Here is a 27,714-nt window from a genome sequence, read left to right as displayed (position 1 = left end):
TTACGCCAATCCCACAGATAAGGAAACGCCACAGGAATACGGCTGCAAAGAAGTTCAGATTATTACTCATTGTTTAAGTCAGCAGAGACAATTACCTTCACAGGTAGATGATATCTCAGCAGCGAGGTGGAGATGACGTCCGGCTTTTATGGAGTGGATTGATGAAGTGGAGATGGGTGACAGCTGTCATGAGTTGATGAGTGACAGCTGTCACCCCCGGCTGTGTCCGTGGCGGCAGCGCCCTCTCGTGCCTGAAGCCCGCACTTCAGGCAGGGCGCCCTCTGGTGGTGGGCCAGCAGTACCTCCTCTTCTGGCGGCCCACAGAACAGGACCCCCCCCCTCAACGGGCGCCTCCTGGCGCCCGACCAGGCTTGTTCGGGTGACGGTGGTAGAAGTCGGCCAGGAGGGCCAGGTCCAGGATGAAGCTCCTCTTCACCCAGGAGCGTTCCTCTGGTCCATACTCCTCCCAGTCCACCAAATACTGAAACCCCCGGCCCTTACCACGGACGTCCAGGAGCCTGCGTACTGTCCATGCAGGCTCCCCGTCGATGATCCGGGCAGGAGGTGGCGCCGGTCCAGGAGTGCAGAGGGTGGAGGTGTGGTATGGCTTGACATGTGAGACATGAAAGACTGGGTGGACTGAGGACTTTGAGGATCTGGAATGGTCCAATGTAACGTTCCTTCAGCTTAGGGGAATCCACTTGTAAGGGGATGTCCTTCGTTGATAGCCATACCTCCTGCCCGGGCTGGTAAGCAGGGGCCGGGGAACGCCGGCGATCTGCATGGGCCTTAGCCCTCGTCCGGGCCTTCAGCAAGGCAGAGCGGGCGGTGCGCCACACCCGTCGGCATCTTCGCAGGTGGGCCTGGACCGAGGGCACACCGACCTCTCCCTCCACCACTTGGAACAGTGGGGGCTGATACCCCAGACACACTTCGAACGGGGAGAGGCCGGTGGCAGAGGATACCTGGCTGTTATGGGCGTACTTGATCCAGGCCAGATGGTCACTCCAGGCCGACGGGTGCGCTGACGTGACGCAGCGGAGGGCCTGTTCAAGTTCTTGGTTGGCCCGCTCTGCCTGTCCGTTCGTCTGAGGATGATACCTGGGCGAGAGGCTCACGCTGGCCCCCAGTTCCCTGCAGAAACTCCTCCACACCTGTGAGGAGAACTGAGGACCACGGTCCGAGACGATGTCCGCTGGTATCCCATACAGACGCACAACGTGGCGGACCAGGAGGTCTGCTGTCTCCTGGGCCGTTGGGAGCTTCGGGAGGGCCACGAAGTGGGCCGCCTTGGAGAATCGGTCCACTATCGTGAAGATGGTCATCATGCCCTGGGACTGTGGGAGACCCGTGACAAAGTCCAGGCCAATGTGGGACCAGGGGCGACGAGGCACCGGTAGAGGCTGCAGAAGTCCTTGTGTCTTCGTGTGGCCTGCCTTGCCCCTGGCACAGGTGGTACATGCCTGGACATACTCCCGGACGTCGGCCTCCATAGACGCCCACCAGAAGCGCTGCCGGACAACTACCACGGTCCTTCGCACCCCAGGATGACAGGAGAGCTTGGAACCGTGACAGAAGTCCAAGACTGCAGCTCTGGCCTCTGGTGGGACATATAAACGGTTCTTCGGACCGGTTCCTGGGTCCGGGCTCTGTGCCAGGGCCTCCCGGACGGTCTTCTCCATGTCCCAGGTGAGGGTGGCCACGATAGTGGACTCAGGAATGATGGACTCCGGTGGATCCGACAGCTCCGTCTTGACTTCATCTTCGTGTACCCGGGACAAGGCATCCGATCTCTGGTTCTTGGTCCCGGGGCGATAGGTGATCCGGAAGTCAAAACGGCCGAAGAACAGTGACCAGTGGGCTTGCCTGGGGTTCAGCCGCTTGGCGGTCCTGATATACTCCAGGTTCCGATGGTCAGTGAAAACCGTTAATGGCACAGACGCTCCCTCCAACAGGTGTCTCCACTCCTCAAGAGCCTCTTTCACCGCAAGGAGTTCTCGATTGCCGATGTCATAGTTCCGTTCAGCTGGGGTCAACCTGCGAGAAAAGTAGGCACACGGGTGAAGAACCTTATCGGTCTCTCCGCTCTGGGATAGCACGGCTCCTATCCCTGAGTCAGAGGCGTCCACTTCAACCACAAACTGGCGGCTAGGGTCAGGCTGCACCAGAACTGGTGCAGACGAGAATCGGCGTTTCAACTCCTTGAACGCTGCTTTGCACCGATCCGACCAGGTGAAGGGGACTTTTGGAGAGGTCAGGGCTGTCAGGGGGCTAACTACCTGACTGTAGCCCTTAATGAACCTCCTGTAGAAATTTGCAAAGCTGAGGAACTGTTGCAACTTCCTTCGGCTTGTTGGTTGGGGCCAATCTCTCACCGCCGCAACCTTGGCCGGATCAGGGGCGACGGAGTTGGAGGAGATGATAAACCCCAGGAAGGACAAAGAGGTGCGGTGGAACTCACACTTCTCGCCCTTCACAAACAGCCGGTTCTCCAACAACCGCTGCAGGACCTGACGTACATGCTGGACATGATTCTCAGGGTCCGGGGAAAAGATGAGTATGTCATCCAGATATACGAAGACGAATCGGTGCAGGAAGTCCCGCAAGACGTCGTTTACCAAAGCTTGGAACGTCGCGGGGGCGTTAGTGAGGCCGAACGGCATGACCAGGTACTCAAAATGACCTAATTGTTGTATGGCTGGGGGGGCCTGGCTGCCTTTTTGTTTCTGTCTTTTGGTTTTCCTTCCAGGTGGCTTGCATTTGGGACTGAGTGGCTGTGTTGCTGAGGTTATCAGGACCTCACCCTGATCACCTGCGGCTCATCAGGACTCACAGCTGTGGTGCATCTATATGGATTGGAACATGGTGGCATTTAAGACTGGAGTATACAGTGTGTATTTGCCAGAGACTCGACCTTGTGACCAGACGGGTGAGATCGTCGTCTCGGGAGCCATCTCATCATCAGTGGATGCAGAGAACGTCCAGGGTTTGATGCACGGTCTGTGAAAGAGGAGGGGGTGAGGTCTCACGCTCGTCAGCACACTTCCTGAGGTACGTTAGATTTTGTGACGTTTATACAGTCAGTAAATGTGGTGTCCCTCACACCTTATTATATTGAGCTGTACGTTAGTCATGTATCGGCTTCCACTGCAGTGGAGTTTTGTGAACTGGATGTTCCATGCCTGCAGGTTGGGAAGCTGATTAGTAATTAAGCCAGGAAGTGTTTGCTGTTTATGTACACCTTTGAGCGTTCTCTCTGTGTGTTGAGTGTGGACTCACATAATGGTTCCTTCTTTCACAGACTCGGTTTGTTGCGGCCACCTGGGGGGTGTCGGCGGGGTCCTTGGGTCCGAACGGCTTCTGGCTCCGGACAGTTAGCGCTGCTGGGAGCGCACCGTATCACCACCACGCCAGACCGCACACTCTTTTGTTGTTTTGTTATCTTATGTATTAAATTCAGTTAGCCTTTGTACCGTGCTCTGCTTATTTCATACTGGGTCCTTCAAACGCTGGTCGGTTCTCCGAGCTGCGTCCGACACATAACACTAATGGGGTGTTAAATGCCGTCTTCCATTCGTCTCCCTTCCGGATCCGAACCAGGTGATACGCATTCCTAAGGTCCAGTTTGGGAGGTAGGAGTCACAAAAAACTCAATCTCCTCCTGGTGATTCCCAGACACTACCAGGGTTACAGGTAGTGTCTTGTGTGTGGTAAAAGGGAGAAGAGTGCCATCTAGTGCTCGCACCTTCACTGGCGAAGAAAGCGCCACCAGAGGGAGCCCTACCTCCCTTGCCCATCTGCTGTCCAGCAGATTCCCTTCTGACCCCGTGTTCACCAGTGCTGGGGCTTGAAGGGTTAAATCCCCGCTCAGGATTGTAACTGGGAGTCGTGTTGAAAGATGTGTATGACCCACATGAATGTTTGACCCCCCCTCAGCCCAGTCTCTAAGGGCGGGCGTTTGTGTTTTGACCGTTTGAGGCAGTCTCTCTGCTGATGCTCACTCGAGCCGCAGACAAAGCACTCCCCGTGGACCAGCCTCCTCTGTCTGAATGTGGCCCTGCTCGTGTCCCTAGCATCGTCAGCAGGGGGAGCTGTAGCCACACGGAGCGCTGTGGCTGTGGAGCGTGGGGAAGACGGCTCCCTTTCGGACCCGGGAGGAAGAGGGACGGCTTGTGCCTGACCACGCCCTTCGCCTCGCTCCCGTCGGCGTTCTTCTAACCGATTGTCCAATCGTATAACCAAATCGATAAGCTCAGCCAAATCCCGCGGTTCCTCCTCTGGGGGGCTTATGTATGCTTCAGGGGATGGTGGGGGGGGTTGTTGAATGACCAGTGGAATGTCTGTATTCGGCACCGGGTCGGCAGGAGGAGGAGCTGCAGCAGCGCCCTGAGCGCGCGCTTCCACCTGCGCGGTGAGAGCCTCCATCCTGCGATTAAGGATGATGTTTTGCTCGGTCATCAGGTCCATCCGAGCGGTAAAGGCGGTGAGGATGTGCTGCAACTCACCAATCACGACTCCAGCCGACACCTGTGCACCCTGCTCTTCCATTGGCTGTCCGACAGATGGTTGACGCCCCTCGGGATCCATGACATTGGCCGAGATATCCTGTTGGGGAAAGTGTAGTGACACGGACCCACAACAGGGGGCGCAAATCAACGGTCAATAGATGAGCCAAAAGGTAACAATTTAATGTTGTGAATGTGCACAACGATTATACAGACAATCACAGAATCTGATAGCAGTCAATACACAAAGGTGACGTGTGGGCAGGCTCGAGGATAGAAGACGTCTGTTCCGAGAAGAGCCGTAACCACACGATTTCCATCGCCACCGAACCTGGTGAATACTGGAGCCGCCAAGTCCCGACTTCCCAGGTGATCACCGTCCCTGACTGTCGGATCTGGTACTGCTGGCGAGGAGCACAAACAGTGAGATGTGGGTGTGTGCACACCCAGTAACAAAAACAGTCAGAAGGTGGAAAGTCACCTCCACCTCTAATCACACACTCGTGCAGCTCCTGTTAAATCACTTATCTGGCTGGAGTGTGAAGCGAAGCCGTCGCTGATCACACTTTACGCCAATCCCACAGATAAGGAAACGCCACAGGAATACGGCTGCAAAGAAGTTCAGATTATTACTCAGTGTTTAAGTCAGCAGAGACAATTACCTTCACAGGTAGATGATATCTCAGCAGCGAGGTGGAGATGACGTCCGGCTTTTATGGAGTGGATTGATGAAGTGGAGATGAGTGACAGCTGTCACCCCCGGCTGTGTCCGTGGCGGCAGCGCCCTCTCGTGCCTGAAGCCCGCACTTCAGGCAGGGCGCCCTCTGGTGGTGGCCCAGCAGTACCTCCTCTTCTGGCGGCCCACACAACATTCTTTTTATTCTGCTTTTTTTTTTTTTTATTCTGTTTTTATTTTTTGTGTTACGTGCCAAGTGGTTCTTCATTCGATCTGCACTCTGGATAGTCGACCTGGATTTGGGAGCTGCTGCACTCCAAATGTGCGCGAATCATTTGAGTCGGCTTCGTACCACATTCTGGGTATTCAAATGACATTTTTACACAGCTGTGCCAATGTCTCCTGTACAAATGCAGCTTGAATTCTGTTTGTTTTTTCCATTCATGTGATTGGTACGCCATTTGTGATCTAGTGTAACAGGCCCTTAAAACGGATTTAAATTCCTCCATTGTGATCAGCTCTTCCAGTTTCATGTAACATGTCAAGGCCTGATGTTAAGAAGTTGCTGATTCTAGTTTTGATGGTTTTTCAGTGGCTTGTCTTGCTGTACAGAAGCAAAGCATTTGTAGTGGATTTAGTCACCTTGTCTCTTCCCCGGAGTTGATTTAAAATGGATTGGGGTCCAAGCATCACACCTGCTTTCATAAAGGATTCACATGCTGTCTGAACCAGTCTCTTGCATGTTTGCACATGATCACTCTGTGAACTTTCTGATCAAGTTAAAGTAGGTTATGGTTAAAACCTTTTCACCTTGATAACTCATCAACACATCCAGGTATAATTGTCATATTGGATACAGATGCTGTCTGGACCAAAATTTTGGACAAGATTACAAGTGCCCTGTGATCCTTGTGACCTCTGTGACCCAGTTAAAAGTAGGTCCATCACAGCCTTGTTACCATAACTCATTAGCAGGTATTGCTTTCATATTGGATACACATGCTCACTTGACCAAAATCTCAGGTGAGTTCACATTGTGAGCAAGTCACTCTGGTGGCTCAGCAAAAGTAGGTCATGGTCAAAACATTGTTGCCACCATAATCCATATAAATGTATTAAATTGGGCCACTGTGGTTGTTTGACTTTCGACTGCCCCCGTGTCATTCAGGGTCACCATAGCAAATCCAGTACTGACCTGCATTGGGATTTGACACAAGTTTTACACTGGACGCTCGTCCTGAGCACAGCTAGTTTTACCTGAAGAAACAGGCACAGCCCGTGGACTTCCACAGAGATCGCTCATTCAATTATTAACCAGGACCCACTCTGCTTAGCTTCTGAGACCGGAATAGGTCAGGCCCACACAGAGCAGACTGGCTATAAACAGAGGCCACTGTAGTTACATTTTTTAAATAAACTAATTATCATATATGTGTTTTCATACTTTTACACAGCTGGTGAACATGGAACTTTGCCACTTGGTGCAGTTGATGGGAATCCACCAGCAGAATGTGTCTACATAGTGAGGAGTGATGATGACAATGACGATGAAATGGATTTGGGAGACACAGCGGTGCCCTCAGCTTCACCTAAAACAAAATTATTTAAGGTCAGTATAGTTTTTTGTGTCAGAAAACAAATAGTTGATGAGCACAACATGGAGCACAGGTACGCTGTCACGCGGCATCTTTTCTCCACACGGAGGCCAGAGTAATTTAGCAAATTTAAAATTTTATTTTATTTTTGTCTTGGTGGATCATGGGATTTATTTTCATTGCATACATAATGCTGAAGTATCGACTGATGCCTGTGGTAAATGCTGATGTGAATGAATGAGGCACTGTGACTCTTTCAACTTTTACAGTAAGTTGTCTTGTTTTGGTGCAAAGTGCTGGCGTTCTCTGGTTCAGGCTGAGAACCGCACAAAACACAGAGGGACTTCTTTTAAAATGCTACGTTTCTTCAGTTACGGCAGTGAACTAAAGTATTTGCAGATGTCGTTTTCCAAAATCAGGACGCTTTATGTGGATAAGTTTTCATCAGGCTGTGATGATGAATCCAACTGAAACTAACAGTTAAGATTTAGACTTTATATTTACTCCATGTGTGAATGGTTTTAATATGTCAAACAGTCTGAACTGTTCACATGACTGCAGCTTTCAGCCAATCAGTTGACAGCATCAATGAATGTATTTTCACTTATGAGTAAATTACAAGAAATGTGTCAACAATCATAAAACCTGCCTACAACTTATGGTCCGCGTATGCAGGACGCATCAGCCATATGCTGGCATACATCGAAAATATTGTGCATGCCCAAAGTTTTTCAGTGTGCCCACCATATTATGATGGATACCAGTGTGCTTCAATGTGCTCTTAACTTATACAAAACTTACCCATAACTTAATTAGGCGTATGCCAGTGTTTTTAATACGGTCAGCCATACACTGGCTAAATCGTCAATGTATGACAGGGGTGTTAACAGAGCAAGTCATTTTCAACACAGCTTTTCTAAACATCCTCATTTTATTTTGAATGCTTCCATTATTGTGCTTACAACACAGAAATAAAATTATTTCACAAAACCCAAAAACAACCAGGGTCAAAGTTATTAGCTCCCTTAAGAACTGACCTGAGCAAGGATGTGCTTTAACTATGTAAAGCTCAAAGCTGGTAAAATTAAGTTAAAACTGAGGGTATCTTCCAATGTCCATTCATTCATTCATTTTCTGCCACTTATCTGGGTTTCTGGGTCACGGTGACATCAAACCAAGCAGCTCAACCCACACTTCCCTATCCTCAGCCAAGTTCTGTATCTCTTCCCGGGGGATCCCAAAGTGTTCCCAAGCCTGCAGCATGTACTGGATCTTCCATGGGGCCTCCTTCCAGTTGGACATGCCTGGAAGACCTCCCTAGGGAGATGACCAGGGGCATCCTCACCAGGTGCTCGAGCCTGGGGTGTGTACATCTTCCAATGTACACACAGTATAAAAACTTCACTTGAGAAAGCATCAAAAGCAAAAAAAAGAAAAAACTGTTGAAGCTCACAAACCAGTAGGAGTTATCACAGGTTTTCCAAGTGTCAAGAACTGGAGTGAGAAGTATCATCAAGAAATTCAAAGAGAGCCACACAGTACTGAACAAGTGTGGCAGAGGTAGGAAGGGAAAGATTTCAAAGACTCTGGAAAGAAAGCGAGAGAGAGATGCGTTTAAAGACCCCAGAACAACAAGACACTTCAGTGACTTAGCCGAGCCGGGGATTGTAGTCTCAAAGAAGACAATCAGTAGATCTCCGGATAGGAATAGATTGTGAGGATGCAGACAAAGAAAAATGCCACTTCTGCAGAAGAGACATCTTCAAGCCAGACTGACGTACGCGAAGGACAACCTGGAGAAACATTATGCATACTGGAAGTGTGTTCTTTGGTAATAGAGACACTGCATGTTTGGTGATCGAAGGGAGAAGCATCTCACCCAAAGAACACCATCCCCACAGTGAAACACGGCCGTGGGAGTATTATGCTGGGATGCTTCAGTGCGTCTGGAACTGGGAATCCTCTCAAGGTGGAAGGGATCATGAAGAAAGAAGGATATGTGAAAATTTTGAAAGAAAACCTCAAGCAGTTAGCAGTAAAACTGGGTCTGGATCGAAAACCGAAAACATACATCGCTCCTGGTGAAGAGCTGCCTCCAGAAGACCAAAGTGAACATTACTGACTGGACCACACAAAGCTCTGACTTGAATCTCATTGAAAATCTGTGGAGTGAACTGAAGACCAAGGTCCAAGCCAGAAGACCATCAGATCTGGAGGAACTTGAGAGATTCACCAAAGAAGAATGGGCTGGGATTCCTCAGGAGACATGTCTGAGACCTTTTGAGAACTACAACGAGTGACTGCTGGCTGTTATCCAGAAAAAGGGGCACAGAATTGATCATCAGCATCAGAAGGACAAATAATTAGGACCCTGGTAGTTTTAGGTTTTTGTGAAATGATTTTGTTTCTGTGTGCAAAGTAAAATAATATAAGTATCAAAAATAAAACTAGGATGTTTAGAAATGCTGTGTTGAAAATTCCTTGCTCTGTTTAAAAATAAAGCACTTGGGAAAATTTTGAAGAAAACTTTAAATTTCATGGAGGGCTAATAATTCTTGTGTGTGTGTGTGGGTGTGTAAAACAGCTTAAATAAAGAAATGAAGTAGAAAAAATGTGTACAGGATACAAATTTCCACTAGGAAATTAATTGTATGACAAAATTAATTTTGTAGGGTGCGTGTGAATTAAACTATACTAAGAAATTACACTGTGAATGTATTTGTACTGGAAAATGCAGGGATGAGAATTCTCCGTGGAACCTTTACTGAATTTCTGGGCCATTTCTGAAATCAGCGTAAATCTGTTGAGAAAAATTGGGGGGAGGGAGAGAGGTGCAGCAGTTGGCCATACTTGTTAAACCTTTCCTCATATGCACGGAACCGCATTGCTGAAACTGCAAGCTAAAACACACAATGTCATAGGTTATTTCTTTTCTACAACAGCAAACTTTCAGCCAGTCAGAATCTCTGTGATATCTAAAGTCACTGAAAGTACCCACACGTGAACAAGTTTGGTCTGTCAAGCTAAGTCTTTAACATGGCCAAAATTACAGAGAGAGAGGATGAAGACCACATTAAAGACATCGATAGTGGTGTTAAAAAAAAAAAAAGGTTTAAGTAGACATGTTTGGAGCGGGAGGTGTACGTTTACGGGACAAAAGCAAGACTCTGTGAGTTTGTCCGCAAGGTTGAGCTCCCCGGTAAAACCCTCTGCATGTTATGTTTGTATTTCATCAACACAACCTTGGAAGAACACTGCAACATGAAGAAACATGTCACCAAAGTTAATATTAAACAGGCAGGTCCAGAAGAGTGCAGAAGAGGCACAGTGAGCCCCAAAGCCCACAGCACTTGAGTGAGAAGCTCCTGACACCGGTCAGCGAGCGAACATTCAGTGCTCAGTTGCGTGTCCAATAACTATTCATGCAATTAAAATGTGTTTACAATCACTGAAATTTTTTAATGTGATGCAGTTATTTATGCTGTACATGTACTGAAGTGAAATTCAGCACCACAAGCCTGTTTGTATACAGATTGTTGTCAAAATTTGTTTCCATGTTCAGCTTATTTCGTCATGTAAAACCACTAACTTAAACAAAAAAAAAATATCTCGCTGTATATATATATATATATATATATATATATATATATATATAAAAATATATCAATCAATCAGTTTTATTTATATAGCGCCAAATCACAACAAACAGTTGCCCCAAGGCGCTTTATATTGTAAGGCAAGGCCATACAATAATTACGTAAAAACCCCAATGGTCAAAACGACCTCCTGTGAGCAAGCACTTGGCGACAGTGGGAAGGAAAAACTCCCTTTTAACAGGAAGAAACCTCCAGCAGAACCAGGCTCAGGGAGGGGCAGTCTTCTGCTGGGACTGGTTGGAGCTGAGGGAGAGAACCAGGAAAAAGACATGCTGTGGAGGGGAGCAGAGATCAATCACTAATGATTAAATGCAGAGTGGTGCATACAGAGCAAAAAGAGAAAGAAACACTCAGTGCATCATGGGAACCCCCCAGCAGTCTAAGTCTATAGCAGCATAACTAAGGGATGGTTCAGGGTCACCTGATCCAGCCCTAACTATAAGCTTTAGCAAAAAGGAAAGTTTTAAGCCTAATCTTAAAAGTAGAGAGGGTGTCTGTCTCCCTGATCTGAATTGGGAGCTGGTTCCACAGGAGAGGAGCCTGAAAGCTGAAGGCTCTGCCTCCCATTCTACTCTTACAAACCCTAGGAACTGCAAGTAAGCCTGCAGTCTGAGAGCGAAGCGCTCTATTGGGGTGATATGGTACTATGAGGTCCCTAAGATAAGATGGGACCTGATTATTCAAAACCTTATAAGTAAGAAGAAGAATTTTAAATTCTATTCTAGAATTAACAGGAAGCCAATGAAGAGAGGCCAATATGGGTGAGATATGCTCTCTCCTTCTAGTCCCTGTTAGTACTCTAGCTGCAGCATTTTGAATTAACTGAAGGCTTTTCATGGAACTTTAGGACAACCTGATAATAATGAATTACAATAGTCCAGCCTAGAGGAAATAAATGCATGAATTAGTTTTTCAGCATCACTCTGAGACAAGACCTTTCCAATTTTAGAGATATTGCGTTAATGCAAAAAAGCAGTCCTACATATTTGTTTAATATGCGCTTTGAATGACATATCCTGATCAAAAATGACTCCCAAGATTTCTCACAGTATTACTAGAGGTCAGGGTAATGCCATCCAGAGTAAGGATCTGGTTAGACAACATGTTTCTAAGATTTGTGGGGCCAAGTACAATAACTTCAGTTTTATCTGAGTTTAAAAGCAGGAAATTAGAGGTCATCCATGTCTTTATATATGTATGTATGTATGTATATATATATATATATATATATATATATATATATATATATATATATATATATATATATATATATATATATATATATAGACTGCTCTTGCTTGCCTCTACTGGTGGTTGGCTCTCACTGCGGTATTGTATCACTTCCTGTTCCGGAGCACAGCGGTGTTTTTCTGTATCTGTTAGCTGTTTAATCTGCGCAGTTAGATTGATCTAGTTATCTAGATTACGATTTGTTTCCCAGTGTAATCTCCACGTGCCTTAACTAAAGCACTCCTTCTGCTGAATCACCTCTAAATTATTTACACATTATTCACTTTGCGTGTTTTTAGGAATCCGCTAGCTTAGCGCAGCTACTAGCTCTTAGCCGATTTAGCATGGCGGCTTCTCCTGTCTATCCCGCACTTTTCTGCTCTGGGTGTGAAATGTTTAGTTATTCCTCGGCCTCCTTTAGCAGTAACGGTCCTTGTAATAAGTGTAGCTTATTCATAGCTTTGGAGGCCAGGCTGGGCGAATTGGAGACTCGGCTCCGCACCGTGGAAAATTCTACAGCTAGCCAGGCCCCTGTAGTCGGTGCGGACCAAGGTAGCTTAGCCGCCGTTAGTTCCCCTCTGGCAGATCCCGAGCAGCCGGGAAAGCAGGCCGACTGGGTGACTGTGAGGAGGAAGCGTAGTTCTAAACAGAAGCCCCGTGTACACCGCCAACCCGTTCACATTTCTAACCATTTTTCCCCACTCGACGACACACCCGCCGAGGATCAAACTCTGGTTATTGGCGACTCTGTTTTGAGAAATGTGAAGTTAGCGACACCAGCAACCATAGTCAATTGTCTTCCGGGGGCCAGAGCAGGCGACATTGAAGGAAATTTGAAACTGCTGGCTAAGGCTAAGCGTAAATTTGGTAAGATTGTAATTCACGTCGGCAGTAATGACACCCGGTTATGCCAATCGGAGGTCACTAAAATTAACATTAAATCGGTGTGTAACTTTGCAAAAACAATGTCGGACTCTGTAGTTTTCTCTGGGCCCCTCCCCAATCGGACCGGGAGTGACATGTTTAGCCGCATGTTCTCCTTGAATTGCTGGCTGTCTGAGTGGTGTCCAAAAAATGAGGTGGGCTTCATAGATAATTGGCAAAGCTTCTGGGGAAAACCTGGTCTTGTTAGGAGAGACGGCATCCATCCCACTTTGGATGGAGCAGCTCTCATTTCTAGAAATCTGGCCAATTTTCTTAAATCCTCCAAACCATGACTATCCAGGGTTGGGACCAGGAAGCAGAGTTGTAGTCTTACACACCTCTCTGCAGCTTCTCTCCCCCTGCCATCCCCGTAGAGACGGTGTCTGCTCCCAGACCACCAATAACCAGCAAAAATCTAATTAAGCATAAAAATTCAAAAAGAAAAAATAATATAGCACCTTCAACTGCACCACAGACTAAAACAGTTAAATGTGGTCTATTAAACATTAGGTCTCTCTCTTCTAAGTCCCTGTTGGTAAATGATATAATAATTGATCAACATATTGATTTATTCTGCCTAACAGAAACCTGGTTACAGCAGGATGAATATGTTAGTTTAAATGAGTCAACACCCCCGAGTCACACTAACTGTCAGAATGCTCGTAGCACGGGCCGGGGCGGAGAATTAGCAGCAATCTTCCATTCCAGCTTATTAATTAATCAAAAACCCAGACAGAGCTTTAATTCATTTGAAAGCTTGACTCTTAGTCTTGTCCATCCAAATTGGAAGTCCCAAAAACCAGTTTTATTTGTTATTATCTATCGTCCACCTGGTCGTTACTGTGAGTTTCTGTGTGAATTTTCAGACCTTTTGTCTGACTTAGTGCTTAGCTCAGATAAGATAATTATAGTGGGCGATTTTAACATCCACACAGATGCTGAGAATGACAGCCTCAACACTGCATTTAATTTATTATTAGACTCTATTGGCTTTGCTCAAAATGTAAATGAGTCCACCCACCACTTTAATCATATCTTAGATCTTGTTCTGACTTATGGTATGGAAATAGAAGACTTAACAGTATTCCCTGAAAACTCCCTTCTGTCTGATCATTTCTTAATAACATTTACATTTACTCTGATGGACTACCCAGCAGTGGGGAATAAGTTTCATTACACTAGAAGTCTTTCAGAAAGCGCTGTAACTAGGTTTAAGGATATGATTCCTTCTTTATGTTCTCTAATGCCATATACCAACACAGTGCAGAGTAGCTACCTAAACTCTGTAAGTGAGATAGAGTATCTCGTCAATAGTTTTACATCCTCATTGAAGACAACTTTGGATGCTGTAGCTCCTCTGAAAAAGAGAGCTTTAAATCAGAAGTGCCTGACTCCGTGGTATAACTCACAAACTCGTAGCTTAAAGCAGATAACCCGTAAGTTGGAGAGGAAATGGCGTCTCACTAATTTAGAAGATCTTCACTTAGCCTGGAAAAAGAGTCGGTTGCTCTATAAAAAGCCCTCTGTAAAGCTAGGACATCTTTCTACTCATCACTAATTGAAGAAAATAAGAACAACCCCAGGTTTCTTTTCAGCACTGTAGCCAGGCTGACAAAGAGTCAGAGCTCTATTGAGCTGAGTATTCCATTAACTTTAACTAGTAATGACTTCATGACTTTCTTTGCTAACAAAATTTTAACTATTAGAGAAAAAATTACTCATAACCATCCCAAAGACGTATCGTTATCTTTGGCTGCTTTCAGTGATGCTGGTATTTGGTTAGACTCTTTCTCTCCGATTGTTCTGTTTGAGTTATTTTCATTAGTTCCTTCATCCAAACCATCAACATGTTTATTAGACCCCATTCCTACCAGGCTGCTCAAGGAAGCCCTACCATTATTTAATGCTTCGATCTTAAATATGATCAATCTATCTTTGTTAGTTGGCTATGTACCACAGGCTTTTAAGGTGGCAGTAATTAAACAATTACTTAAAAAGCCATCACTTGACCCAGCTATCTTAGCTAATTATAGGCCAATCTCCAACCTTCCTTTTCTCTCAAAAATTCTTGAAAGGGTAGTTGTAAAACAGCTAACTGATCATCTGCAGAGGAATGGTCTATTTGAAGAGTTTCAGTCAGGTTTTAGAATTCATCATAGTGCAGAAACAGCATTAGTGAAGGTTACAAATGATCTTCTTATGGCCTCGGACAGTGGACTCATCTCTGTGCTTGTTCTGTTAGACCTCAGTGCTGCTTTTGATACTGTTGACCATAAAATTTTATTACAGAGATTAGAGCATGCCATAGGTATTAAAGGCACTGCGCTGCGGTGGTTTGAATCATATTTGTCTAATAGATTACAATTTGTTCATGTAAATGGGGAATCTTCTTCACAGACTAAAGTTAATTATGGAGTTCCACAAGGTTCTGTGCTAGGACCAATTTTATTCACTTTATACATGCTTCCCTTAGGCAGTATTATTAGACGGTATTGCTTAAATTTTCATTGTTACGCAGATGATACCCAGCTTTATCTATCCATGAAGCCAGAGGACACACACCAATTAGCTAAACTGCAGGATTGTCTTACAGACATAAAGACATGGATGACCTCTAATTTCCTGCTTTTAAACTCAGATAAAACTGAAGTTATTGTACTTGGCCCCACAAATCTTAGAAACATGGTGTCTAACCAGATCCTTACTCTGGATGGCATTACCCTGACCTCTAGTAATACTGTGAGAAATCTTGGAGTCATTTTTGATCAGGATATGTCATTCAAAGCGCATATTAAACAAATATGTAGGACTGCTTTTTTGCATTTACGCAATATCTCTAAAATTAGAAAGGTCTTGTCTCAGAGTGATGCTGAAAAACTAATTCATGCATTTATTTCCTCTAGGCTGGACTATTGTAATTCATTATTATCAGGTTGTCCTAAAAGTTCCCTAAAAGCCTTCAGTTAATTCAAAATGCTGCAGCTAGAGTACTAACGGGGACTAGAAGGAGAGAGCATATCTCACCCATATTGGCCTCTCTTCATTGGCTTCCTGTTAATTCTGAATAGAATTTAAAATTCTTCTTCTTACTTATAAGGTTTTGAATAATCAGGTCCCATCTTATCTTAGGGACCTCGTAGTACCATATCACCCCAATAGAGCGCTTCGCTCTCAGACTGCAGGCTTACTTGTAGTTCCTAGGGTTTGTAAGAGTAGAATGGGAGGCAGAGCCTTCAGCTTTCAGGCTCCTCTCCTGTGGAATCAGCTCCCAATTCAGATCAGGGAGACAGACACCCTCTCTACTTTTAAGATTAGGCTTAAAACTTTCCTTTTTGCTAAAGCTTATAGTTAGGGCTAGATCAGGTGACTCTGAACCATCTCTTAGTTATGCTGCTATAGACGTAGACTGCTGGGGGGTTCCCATGATGCACTGTTTCTTTCTCTTTTTGCTCTGTATGCACCACTCTGCATTTAATCATTAGTGATCGATCTCTGCTCCCCTCCACAGCATGTCTTTTTCCTGGTTCTCTCCCTCAGCCCCAACCAGTCCCAGCAGAAGACTGCCCCTCCCTGAGCCTGGTTCTGCTGGAGGTTTCTTCCTGTTAAAAGGGAGTTTTTCCTTCCCACTGTAGCCAAGTGCTTGCTCACAGGGGGTCGTTTTGACCGTTGGGGTTTTACATAATTATTGTATGGCCTTGCCTTACAATATAAAGCGCCTTGGGGCAACTGTTTGTTGTGATTTGGTGCTATATAAAAAAAAATTGATTGATTGTTTGATATGTATGTATGTATGTATGTATATATATATATATACACACACACACATAAAGGGCTACGTCCGTCTGTCTGTCTTTCTGTCCGGGATAAACTCCCAAACTATAATATGTAGCCCTAAAAACTATATATATTCTGAATCCTCATGACACGAGGAACAAACTGGTACCATTTTTTTAAAAAGTTGAACTGAAAATTACCCCCAAAATAGCCATTTATGTAAGACCATACAGTGTTGTACCATGTGCGATAAACTCCCAAACTATAATATGTAGCCCTAAAACTAAATATATTCTGAACCCTTATGACATGGGGAACAAACTGGTACCATTTTTTTAAAAGTTGAACTGAAAATTACCCCCAAAATAGCCAGCTGTATGTATGACCAGGCAGATTCAAAATTCCAGCTCTGTATATGTGTTGGCCTTCTCTGTTTATTTAATCCATTTCTGCAGCACACTCAGCACAGCCACAGCACACTCAGCAAAACAACAACATGGTTAGGCTGAGGCTGTGGGTATGACCAGGCAGATTCAAAATTCCAGCCCTGTATATGTGTTTGCCATCTCTCTTTATTTAATCCCTGCCTTCAGCTACTTTATGTTCTCAACTGTTAAGCACCTGACTGTATTGTACAACCCAGTTTGCCTTCTTGTCTGAATACTCGTACATTCATTTTATGTTTGTAAAATTGCAATGTAAAAACAGTGAAATACACCACTACCTCAATTTTGATTCATTGATATTTACATTTACTGTTACCTACCTTTTGTGTGTAATTTTGTTATAAACAAAGTCTGCATGAAGGACTTCAAATGTGTTTGTCTTTTAACCAAGTATTTCTACTTAGTTTGGGGAGTCCACCTCTTATAGTTCTGCTGGACAAACTTTAGCCCATTAACTATTATATTTAGAAGACATCAGCATTACAAAAACAAATGATTGGCATTTGGCTTATGTCTAAAACAGGTTAACCCGGGCAGCGCTGGGTACCCCAGCTAGTATACACACAGACACACACACACACACATATATATATATATATATATATATATATATATATATATATATATATATATATATATATATAAAAACAGCTTTTTCCCACAGGCCATCAGACTGCTAAACTCAATCCCAAAAGCAAGAAAATACCCACCACCACCACACACTCACACACTACAGACCAAACTACCTTTATGCACATTCCTTTGCACAAAAAAACAAAAAGTTTAAAAACTTATTCATCTCCATGCTGCTACTCTGCACTCTGCACTTTTGCCACATTGCACCTATATTGTTGTACTCGGTACTATTGCACTCCAGTAACATACCTCAACTGACTACATTCTGTAACACTATGACAGTCTTGGAAATGTATGCTCACTGTTGTCTATATGTTGTGTTGATTGTTGTTCTGTTACTGATATTATTTGCATTTTATGTCCTAGTGATGTCTCTTGTCCAGTTTATATTTAGTTGTATGTCTAATTTAGCCTCTGTTACTGCACATCTGTTTGGGGAAATGCAATTTCAGTCTTCTGTGTAATGTACTGTTGCATGACTTGATTGACAGTAAAGTTCACTTTGAACTTTAGGAATTTATTATGGGGCAGTAATTTGTAAGGATACATTTTACATGTAAATATTAATAAAGTCACTGTTTTATACCACAAATGTTGGTTTTAATCTCTTTAAATGATTTACATGTGCTTGCATGAAGTTCCAGTATATTTCAGAGTTCATTGCAGGTTAAGGAAAGACACTTAAAGAGTAGTTTTGGCATGTTCAGTGATATCTGTCCAATGCTATAGCATTCATAGTAAGTACATGTGCTATAGCACGAGGCAGGTATCACTGAAATAAGGTCTACATTGACAGATTCTTTTATTACAGTAAGACTTCCACATTCCCCAACATACAAAAAATATAAAATGGAAATTCATGAAATTAGGTCTCTCTAGTGGCCCCGAAATGCCTCTAAAATGCTCAAAACCTGTGGGCCCCACCAGGGGTGCTGTCCCTGGACCCTGCTGGGGCCCAGCGGCAGCCCCCGGACCCCGCTGATTTTCAGTTTTTTTTTCTTTGCCCATTCTCATCCCTGAAAATGTAACAGGCAAAAATATAGTTATAATTACTATGTGTCTTCAATCAGTCATAGGCCCGCTTTGTAGCCAGTAGTGCATGTTTATCGTCTAGAATAGCAATGTGCCACACGAGGTGGAATACTTCTAGTTTTGAACTATGCCATTTTCATTGTAGAACTCTAGCCTTATGCTTGAGACCACATACGTAATCACTGACCCAAGGCAATTGTGTTGTGAAGGCCCCAATACCTTTTCATGATTCTGAAAGTGACTTGTGCAATAATTCATTTGTTCATCAGCAGTTGTCAGTGTTGACGCATTTACAAAATGTGAATGTGTTTGTTATTCAGGATAAAGTTGGGGAGCTGGTCTGGGGTTGGGTGGAGGGCTACTCTCCCTGGCCAGGCATCATCAGACCATGCCAAAGAAAGGAAAAAATTCCAGGGAAAAGAATGGTTGAATGGTTTGGACAAGGAATATGTTCTCAGGTAAGTCAGAGGTGAGAGTGATAACGATGGCTGTAAAGATGTTTCTTCATATTGTCACACCTCTTTGCTCTGATTTCAGATCAGTGTGAACAATCTCAAGCTGTTCGCCAACTTCGCTCAGTCCTTCTGTGCAAACTCCTTTGCTACCATGGCTAGCTACCAAGACGCCATCTTTCAGTGTCTACAGGTCTGTATTTGTGTGTGTTTTGACAAATAAACATCATAAGGATTAAAAAAAATGTCAAAAAGATCCACAAAGTCCCATCAGAACTGACTGCTTCTCTTTATATCTGTAATCCAGCTGAAGAAAAATTTCAACTCAGGAAATACGTATTTTGAACGACTTTATTTCTGCTTACATATGTATACGTAGGAGGCAGCTCTGCGATGTCAGAAGCAATTCTCCTTGTGTGACGACAAACAGGAGCTGCTGAAGCAAATGCTGGACTGGGCCTTTGAAGGATTTGAACCAACGGGGCCAGATGGACTCAAGCCAAAGGATTTGAAAGAAGGTACAGACATCTGCTTAAGAAACAGGTTCAGTTGAAATGTTCTGCCTTCAATGTTATTAATACAACAAGCAAGCTATAGAACTCAAACTACTCGTAGTATGAAAATAATACTTACTGACATCACTTGTGTTCGAGGTTTCAAGGGCATTTTCTCTTTGGCATAAGGTAACACAATCTCTTCAAGTATTTTGATGTATTCAGACTGATCCATGATTCCTGATAAGCGATAAATCGGCCTGACACCATAGTATGAGAAACATCCCCATATCATGATGTTTGCGCCACCATGCTTCACTGTCTTCACAGCGTACTGTGGCTTGAATTAGGTTTTTGGGTTCATCGGACAAACTGTCTGTGGCCCCTAGATCAATAAAGAACAATCTTGCTTTAACCGGTTCACAAAATGTTGCGTCATTTCTCTTTAGGTCAGTCAGTATGTTGTTTGGCAAATTGTAACCTCTTCAACACATGTCGTTTTTTTTTTTTTTTTTATCAATAGGATTTTGTTGGGGCTTCTTGCCCATAGTTTGGTTTCACATAGGCGTCTGCTAATTGATACAGTACTCACAGGTCACTTTAGACCTTCTTTGGTCATCTTGGAGCTGATCATTGGCTGAGTCTTTGCCATTCTGGCTGTTCTTTGATCCATTTGACAGTTTTCAGTTTCCTTCCACGTTGTTTCTGGTTTATGAAAGCAACTGAGACCATTTTAGCTGAGCAGTCTGTCATTTTCTGCTCTCCTTTATATATTTTCCCCTCTCCAATCAAACTTTTAATCAAAATATGCTGTTCTTCTGAACAATGTCTGGAACGACCCTTTCTACTCAGCTTGCCAGAGAGAAATGCACGACAACCAGCATGTACAACATTTGCTGCCTTCGTCCTTAAATAAGGGCCACCTGTTTGACACCTGTTCCTTTTGACACATCTTCCTTTTTCTTCACTTTCTGTAAAGTAATAACAAATTTGATCCTTTTTTCTTCATGCTTTCAATCAATCAAGCAATCAATTTTTTTTTTTATATAGCGCCAAATCACAACAAACAGTTGCCCCAAGGTGCTTTATATTGTAAGGCAAGGCCATATAATAATTATGTAAAACCCCAACGGTCAAAACGACCCCCTGTGAGCAAGCACTTGGCTACAGTGGGAAGGAAAAACTCCCTTTTAACAGGAAGAAACCTCCAGCAGAACCAGGCTCAGGGAGGGGCATTTTTCTGCTGGGACTGGTTGGGGCTGAGGGAGAGAACCAGGAAAAAGACATGCTGTGGAGGGGAGCAGAGATCGATCACTAATGATTAAATGCAGAGTGGTGCATACAGAGCAAAAAGAGAAAGAAACAGTGCATCATGGGAACCCCCCGGCAGTCTACGTCTATAGCAGCATAACTAAGGGATGGTTCAGGGTCACCTGATCCAGCCCTAACTATAAGCTTTAGCAAAAAGGAAAGTTTTAAGCCTAATCTTAAAAGTAGAGAGGGTGTCTGTCTCCCTGATCTGAATTGGGAGCTGGTTCCACAGGAGAGGAGCCTGAAAGCTCAAGGCTCTGCCTCCCATTCTACTCTTACAAACCCTAGGAACTACAAGTAAGCCTGCAGTCTGAGAGCGAAGCGCTCTATTGGGGTGATATGGTACTACGAGGTCCCTAAGATAAGATGGGACCTGATTATTCAAAACCTTATAAGTAAGAAGAAGAATTTTAAATTCTATTCTAGAATTAACAGGAAGCCAATGAAGAGAGGCCAATATGGGTGAGATATGCTCTCTCCTTCTAGTCCCCGTTAGTACTCTAGCTGCAGCATTTTGAATTAACTGAAGGCTTTTTAGGGAACTTTTAGGACAACCTGATAATAATGAATTACAATAGTCCAGCCTAGAGGAAATAAATGCATGAATTAGTTTTTCAGCATCACTCTGAGACAAGACCTTTCTAATTTTAGAGATATTGCGTAAATGCAAAAAAGCAGTCCTACATATTTGTTTAATATGCGCTTTGAATGACATATCCTGGTCAAAAATGACTCCAAGATTTCTCACAGTATTACTAGAGGTCAGATTTGGAATAGAATGTGCAGTGTTCCCAATACATTTGAGTGTATGGAAATAAAAGCTGTTTTAAGGATTTTGAGCTTTACTCACTTTTTTAACCCAAATACTATTATTTTGAACACAACTATAAGTTGCACCAGAGTATATTTCACACCTTTTTTATTATCAGCTTTTTTCTTTATTATAATAAACTGTCAACCTAGTTAAAAAAAATTAATAATAATAATCTGATTTATACTCCAGAAAATACAGTATATCACAAGTGACCAAAAAATGGACAAATTCATGAAGGAAATTAATCACTAATGGAGACCATTTAGTCATAAAAGGAATCAAAGGGATTTGTAAAGGCAGTTGTGGTGAGAGAGATTCTCTTGATTGATTCCTGGATGGGATGGTGGACATGGAGATGACTGAACAGATGCAGTATTGACCTGCACTGTTTTTGACAGATGCTGCCCATGCTGGAAGCTTCTGCCAGTCAGGATCTTGCTCTCTCTCCTTCCTCTTTCTCCACTTCTCTGTGTTGTTTGTTCACATTTTTTGGGGGGAAAACCTCCACTCCCCTGTTGACCATTGCTTGCTAGCTGATATTTTTCACTCGCTTGTCCACCCCAGGTCTTCCAGTCGATGGAGCAGCTCTTGAGGTTGTGCTTCAGGAGGTCCTTGTAGTGTTTCTTTTGCCCTCCTCTGGACCATTTTTGTTTCCTCAGCTGAGAGTAGAAGATCTGCTTGGGAAGTCAGCTGTCATCCATCTTCATGATGTGACTCACCCACCAAAGCTAGTTCTTGATGATGATACACTCTATGCTCTGGAGCTTGGCTTCGGTCAGGCCAGGACACTGATGTTGGTATGGTAGGCTTCCCACCTTATGCAGAGGATAGTCCTCAGGCAACGTTGTTGGAAATGCTTGAGGGTCTTCAGGTGGCGGTGGTAGGTGGTCCAGGTTTCAGATCCGTACAGCAGGGTTGGCATGACAACAGCTTTGTGGACAAGGATTTTCATCTTGCGTTGAAGGTCTTTGTTGTTGAAAACATGGGTGCGATGTCAGCCGAAGGCAGTTCCTGCACACTTGAGTCAGTGTTGGATCTTGTCATCAAAGTCAGCATTTGATGACACAGTGCTACCTGGGTATTGAAAGTGGGTCACATTCTCCAGGACCTGTCAGGTTGATGTACAGACCAAGCTTGGAGTAGGCTTCATTGAAGGTTTCAATGATTTTCTGAAGTCCTCCTTCCTTAAAGAATGACAGTGTTGTCAGCATACTGGAAGTCCAGGAGCAAAGTGGTGGTAAGTTTCTTTTTGGCTTAGTTGGCTTTCCATTTGTTGCACACATGGTTTCAATTAATGGTGGCACCTTGTTCTTGATCAGGTGGGTGATTGTTGCCATGAAGGTGATGAATAATGTAGGCTGATGACACAGCCCTGCTCTACTCCTGATTGAACATTGGAGGCTTCCATTTTTCTGCTATTTACCAGAACTTTGGCAGACATGTGATTGTGGAAGAGTGTCAGGATCTTGATGAATTTCTCTGAACAGCCTGTTTTGCTCAGGATCTTCCACAGAAGTGGGCTTGACACACTGTTGAACACCTTTGTCAAGTCAGTGAAGGGGAGGTGCAATGGTGGGTGTTATTCGCTCCACTTTTCTTGCAATTGGAGGACAGTGAAGATCACGTCTGTTGTCCCTCATGATCTTGATAACCACTGAGTCTTTCAGGTCTGCTGGTATTTATTCTTGAGTGCAGATTTTGATGATGAGTTGGTGCAGTTGGCACTGGAGAAAGGGACCTGCTTCTTTAAAGACCTCAAAGGGAATGTTGTTTTCCCTGGGTGGTTTGTTGTTTTTCATGCCTTTAAGAGTGACGAGAGGTTCTTCGAGGGTTGTGGTTCAGCTGAGTTCTTCAACAATGTCTGGTGGGCGAACATTTCCTCCTTCTCCACGATTGGGTTGGTGTTCAAGAGATCTTCAAAGTGTTCTTTCCCTCCAGCACTGATGTTATCTTTGCTCTTCATCAGGCTAAAGCCATCCTTGCTTTGAAGAGGCGCTTGTCTTTGGATGGAGGGGCCAGATATTGTTTTAGTGGCATTGAAAAAGCCTCTGCTGTTATTTCTGTTGATGAGGGCTTGGTCGATGAGCCATTGGAGGGCCCGGTCATTCTCATCAAACCAGTCCTTCTGGTGTCCAAGTGTCCTTTGGCGGGGTGTCGTTATGGCTGTCTTTAGCTCCTCCCAATGTTCAGGAGCCAGGACGGAGTATTTTGTGGGGAGTACTTTCCTCGGGCACTGCTGAAACTCTGCTCTTTTGTTTTGGGTCTTCGAGCTTGACGATGTTGAACGTTTTGATTATAAAGGCAGTATGTTGCATCTAAAAGCGTTAATGACTGTATACAAGCTTATTCAAGTTTTTTTTTTTTTTTTGGTATTTTGAGCTCATGTACTAATAACATTTACATGCATCATCATATTTATATTTGTGTAGTTCACCTGAATGGGACTTTACTGGAAAAAAGAGCATGCACATTGAGAAAGCCCTCAATAGAGGGTGTGTCTACTAATCTTTAAAAGATTCTGAATCACACAGGTTAATGTTGTTAGTTTTTGTGGTATAGAGCTGATGGTAACATGACTGAATGACTGTCTTCATTCTAGGTGATGCCAAAAAAAACCAATAAGCCGAAGCGGAAGAAGAAACTTTTCCTCAAAACTAGTTCTACTCCTCATTCCTCCAGAGACTCTAGCCCAAAGAAGAGCAAACGGGACATCAGCTCTGAGCTGAATGAAGTGTCAGCTTCTTTGAACAAACTGCCCTGTAACCAGCTGGAGACACAAGAGAGGGGACGAGCCCAAAAAGCAGATCAGAAAGACACGTTGGAGAAAGTGAAAGGGGGATGGGGAAAACCGAAGAGCAAGGGAGGATGGAAAGCACGGAAGACCCCAAAAAATAAAAGCAGCTTTTTTAGTGGCTTTGATGATGATGCTTCTCTGGACTATGTGCCGCAAAAGAGGAGGACCTACAACAAAGTCCTCAGTAAGGACATCAAGCCGACCAGTGTTTACACCCAGCCTGACCAGAAACTTAGAGGTACTTTTTTAAATTTACTTTAGGCCCTTTTATCAATTTGGGCTATTATGCTGATACTCACCATATACAAAAGAAGAAAAAGTTCACAAAATTTTAGCAGGTAGTTGACACTCAATTGAAAAGGACTGCAGTTTGATTTAAGATGGACACAGGCCACATTTCCACTTACTATACAAGAGGCGATTGAGACGTTTTGAGCCTGACCCAGAAAAAGTAGGGTGTGGTTCTCCACCTTTTCCATTCTTAGAAACCAACATTTCTCGACAATGTGACATTGCACCCAGTGAGTCAAAATGTCACACATTGTCGAGAAATGTTGGTTTGTCACAATGGAAAAGGTGGAGAACCACACCCTACTTTTTCTGGGTCCGGCTCAAAACATCTCGATCACCCCTTGTAGCAGGAAAAAGCACAGGTGTAATAAAAGTAAGTCCCTTTGGCTGCTCCCTTGTTTGCACTCGGTCACCACAGCAAATCCGAAGTGGATCTGCATGTTGAATTGGCACAAGTTTTATGCCCGGTGACCATCCTGTTACAGTTTAGTGCCACTAAAGAGATGGTTGGACCCCAAAATGCAGAATAGCAAGAATACAGAAGGGTTAACTGCAAAAACAGGTGTTTATTTCTCCAAGACTAAAAAGGTGCAGAGATAATAAAGACTAACAGTCCAAAATACAAGAAACAAGAAATTTAAAAAAGTAAAAAAAAATCAAAACAAAGACAACAAGAGTGATAACAACTAAAGGTAACACTAAAAGCACTGTCAAAACTGACAGTGAAGACTTAACGAGCAACTCTGACATTTCCAGACGCAACTCCACATTATGTGGAGAAATGTGGCAGGCTTGGGGTTTGAACCGGGAACCTTCCGCACTGAAACCAAGCGTGCTAAACACTTAGCCACTACTGCTGCACGGGGGTAACAAATATGAATTATAATACTGATGTATTATACTTTGTCAGTGGACCAGCATTTATATGAAGGCCTGAAATGGAATGATCTGAAATGCAGACAGTAATCAAATCAAATCAATTTTATTTATATAACGCCAAATCACAACAACAGATGCCCCAAGGCGCTTTATATTGCAAGGCAAAAGCCATACAATAATTACGGAAAAACCCCAATGGTCAAAACGACCCCCTGTGAGCAAGCACTTGGCGACAGTGGGAAGGAAAAACTCACTTTTAACAGGAAGAAACCTCCAGCAGAACCAGGCTCAGGGAGGGGCAGTCTTCTGCTGGGACTGGTTGGGGCTGAGAGGAGAGAATCAGGAAAAAGACATGCTGTGGAAGAGAGCAGAGCTCAGTCACTATTGATTAAATGCAGAGTGGTGCATACAGAGCAAAAAGAGAAAGAAACACTCAGTGCATCATGGGAACCCCCCAGCAGTCTAAGTCTATAGCAGCATAACTAAGGGATGGTTCAGGGTCACCTGATCCAGCCCTAACTATAAGCTTTAGCAAAAAGGAAAGTTTTAAGCCTAATCTTAAAAGTAGAGAGGGTGTCTGTCTCCCTGCACATGCGACACACGGATATATCAGGGTTATTCAAAAACTAAGAAATCACAAGCCTGGTCTGGAATATAAACTGCTACAGATTGTGGTGTGTCTGGAAACAGAGTTATTATTATTAGGCTATTATAGCTTTTATTGACAATAGAGAGAATACATAGTAAAATAATTTCATTGCTTGCCCACAGACTTGAAACCTTTAAACTCCAGGGATCAGTTATCACAGAATGTAATGAAAGATATGAGACTAGCCTAGAATAGCTGTCGTTACATTTTGAGTCTCGTTTGAATGGGTACATTTGGTATATTTTAGGCATTGTCAGATGTATTCGCGCTAAATAGAACATTTTTGTTAAAGTTGGTTGTTTATGTATTTCGGTTGGTGATGTCACGATGCAGCTACCGCATGTTGACACAAATCTGTAGGTGGTGAGTCAGTCTGGTGATACATGTGGAAGTGAATGGCACTTTTGTGAGTCAAAGCTGAGCTGCTGAATTTGACTGTTCATTAGAAATAGTCTTAAGCGCTATGGTACTCCGTCATTGGTGGGACAGAATGTTCCTTGTGTTAACAACGTAGAGCTTGTACTGGTAAAATGTTACAGAAATAATGAATGTTTATGAGTGAAATATTACAAATATGTTCAGGAAATTACATCCGCAGTTTGGTGGGCTCAAGGTCTCACTACTGCTTTTTGCAGATGATGTGGTCCTGTTGGCTTCATCAACCTGTTACCTCCAACACTCACTGGGTTGGTTCGCAGCTGAGTGTGAATTGGCTGGGATGAGGATCAGCACCTTTAAATCTGAGGCCATAGTTCTCAGCAGGAAACCGATGGATTGCCTACTCTGGGTAGGGAATGAGGTCTTTCCCCAAGTGAAGGAGTTTAAGTACTTTGGGGTGTTGTTCACGAGTGAGGGGACAATGGCACATGAGATTGGCCGGAGAATCGTCGGAGCAGGGCGGTATTGCATTCACTCTACTGTACTGTGGTGACGAAATGGGAGCTGAGCCAAAAGGCGAAGCTCTCGCTCAACTGGTCAATCTTCATTCCTACTGTCACCTATGGTCATGAGCGTTGGGTCATGACCGAAAGAACTAGATCATGGGTACAATTGGTTTCTTCAGGAGGGTGGCTGGTGTGTCCCTTAAGGTGTGCATTGACACGTGCATGACTTAAATTCATGCACTTGCACGACCTGTGTCATGCAGGAGAGTAAACTCGTCGTTAATGGGTACAGACTGAACGTGAGAGGGGTGCTGGCGTGCAGTTGCGCAAAGAGAATTTTGAAATGTTCAAAAAAATCCTTCAGGCATAAATGTCATGCTACATGGCGCGATCTGCTCGCCAACACGATGTGCAGCTCATCAAGTGGAGTAAAGAAGAAGTGGTTGCGTCAGCGGATCGCATCAGAGTGCAGCTCGTCGGAATGATTATAACAACGAGATGTTAAATCTATCATAAGCATACTTTTACAGCTGCAGACAAGAAGGAAAGAACATGCAACTGTTTTACCAAGCCATGATGACGGAAACATGACAAATAATGACCTTTTTAGATGGCTCCAAATGCTTTCTCCAACTCATTCAGTGCGTGCATGTGAACGGCGCTGCTGGAGCA

At 43.9% G+C, this 27,714-nt stretch overlaps 1 protein-coding gene across 1 annotated transcript in view; it reads left to right on the top strand.

Annotated features, from left to right (window-relative positions):
• LOC117513134 overlaps positions 1-27,714 on the top strand; it is a 121,002-nt gene that overhangs the window by 48,207 nt on the left and 45,081 nt on the right. The window contains exons 9-15 of the mRNA XM_034173468.1: positions 6,636-6,790; positions 18,795-18,932; positions 19,012-19,119; positions 19,306-19,444; positions 23,241-23,404; positions 23,512-23,673; positions 24,145-24,577. Coding sequence (XP_034029359.1) covers positions 6,636-6,790; positions 18,795-18,932; positions 19,012-19,119; positions 19,306-19,444; positions 23,241-23,404; positions 23,512-23,673; positions 24,145-24,577 — 1,299 coding nt within the window. The remainder of the gene's footprint in view (positions 1-6,635; positions 6,791-18,794; positions 18,933-19,011; positions 19,120-19,305; positions 19,445-23,240; positions 23,405-23,511; positions 23,674-24,144; positions 24,578-27,714) is intronic.

This window comes from Thalassophryne amazonica, chromosome 6, assembly GCF_902500255.1.
Source record: "Thalassophryne amazonica chromosome 6, fThaAma1.1, whole genome shotgun sequence".
Lineage (NCBI taxonomy): Eukaryota > Metazoa > Chordata > Actinopteri > Batrachoidiformes > Batrachoididae > Thalassophryne > Thalassophryne amazonica.
Note: the sequence above shows the minus strand (reverse complement) of the source record. Positions and strands in the feature narration are given on the sequence as shown.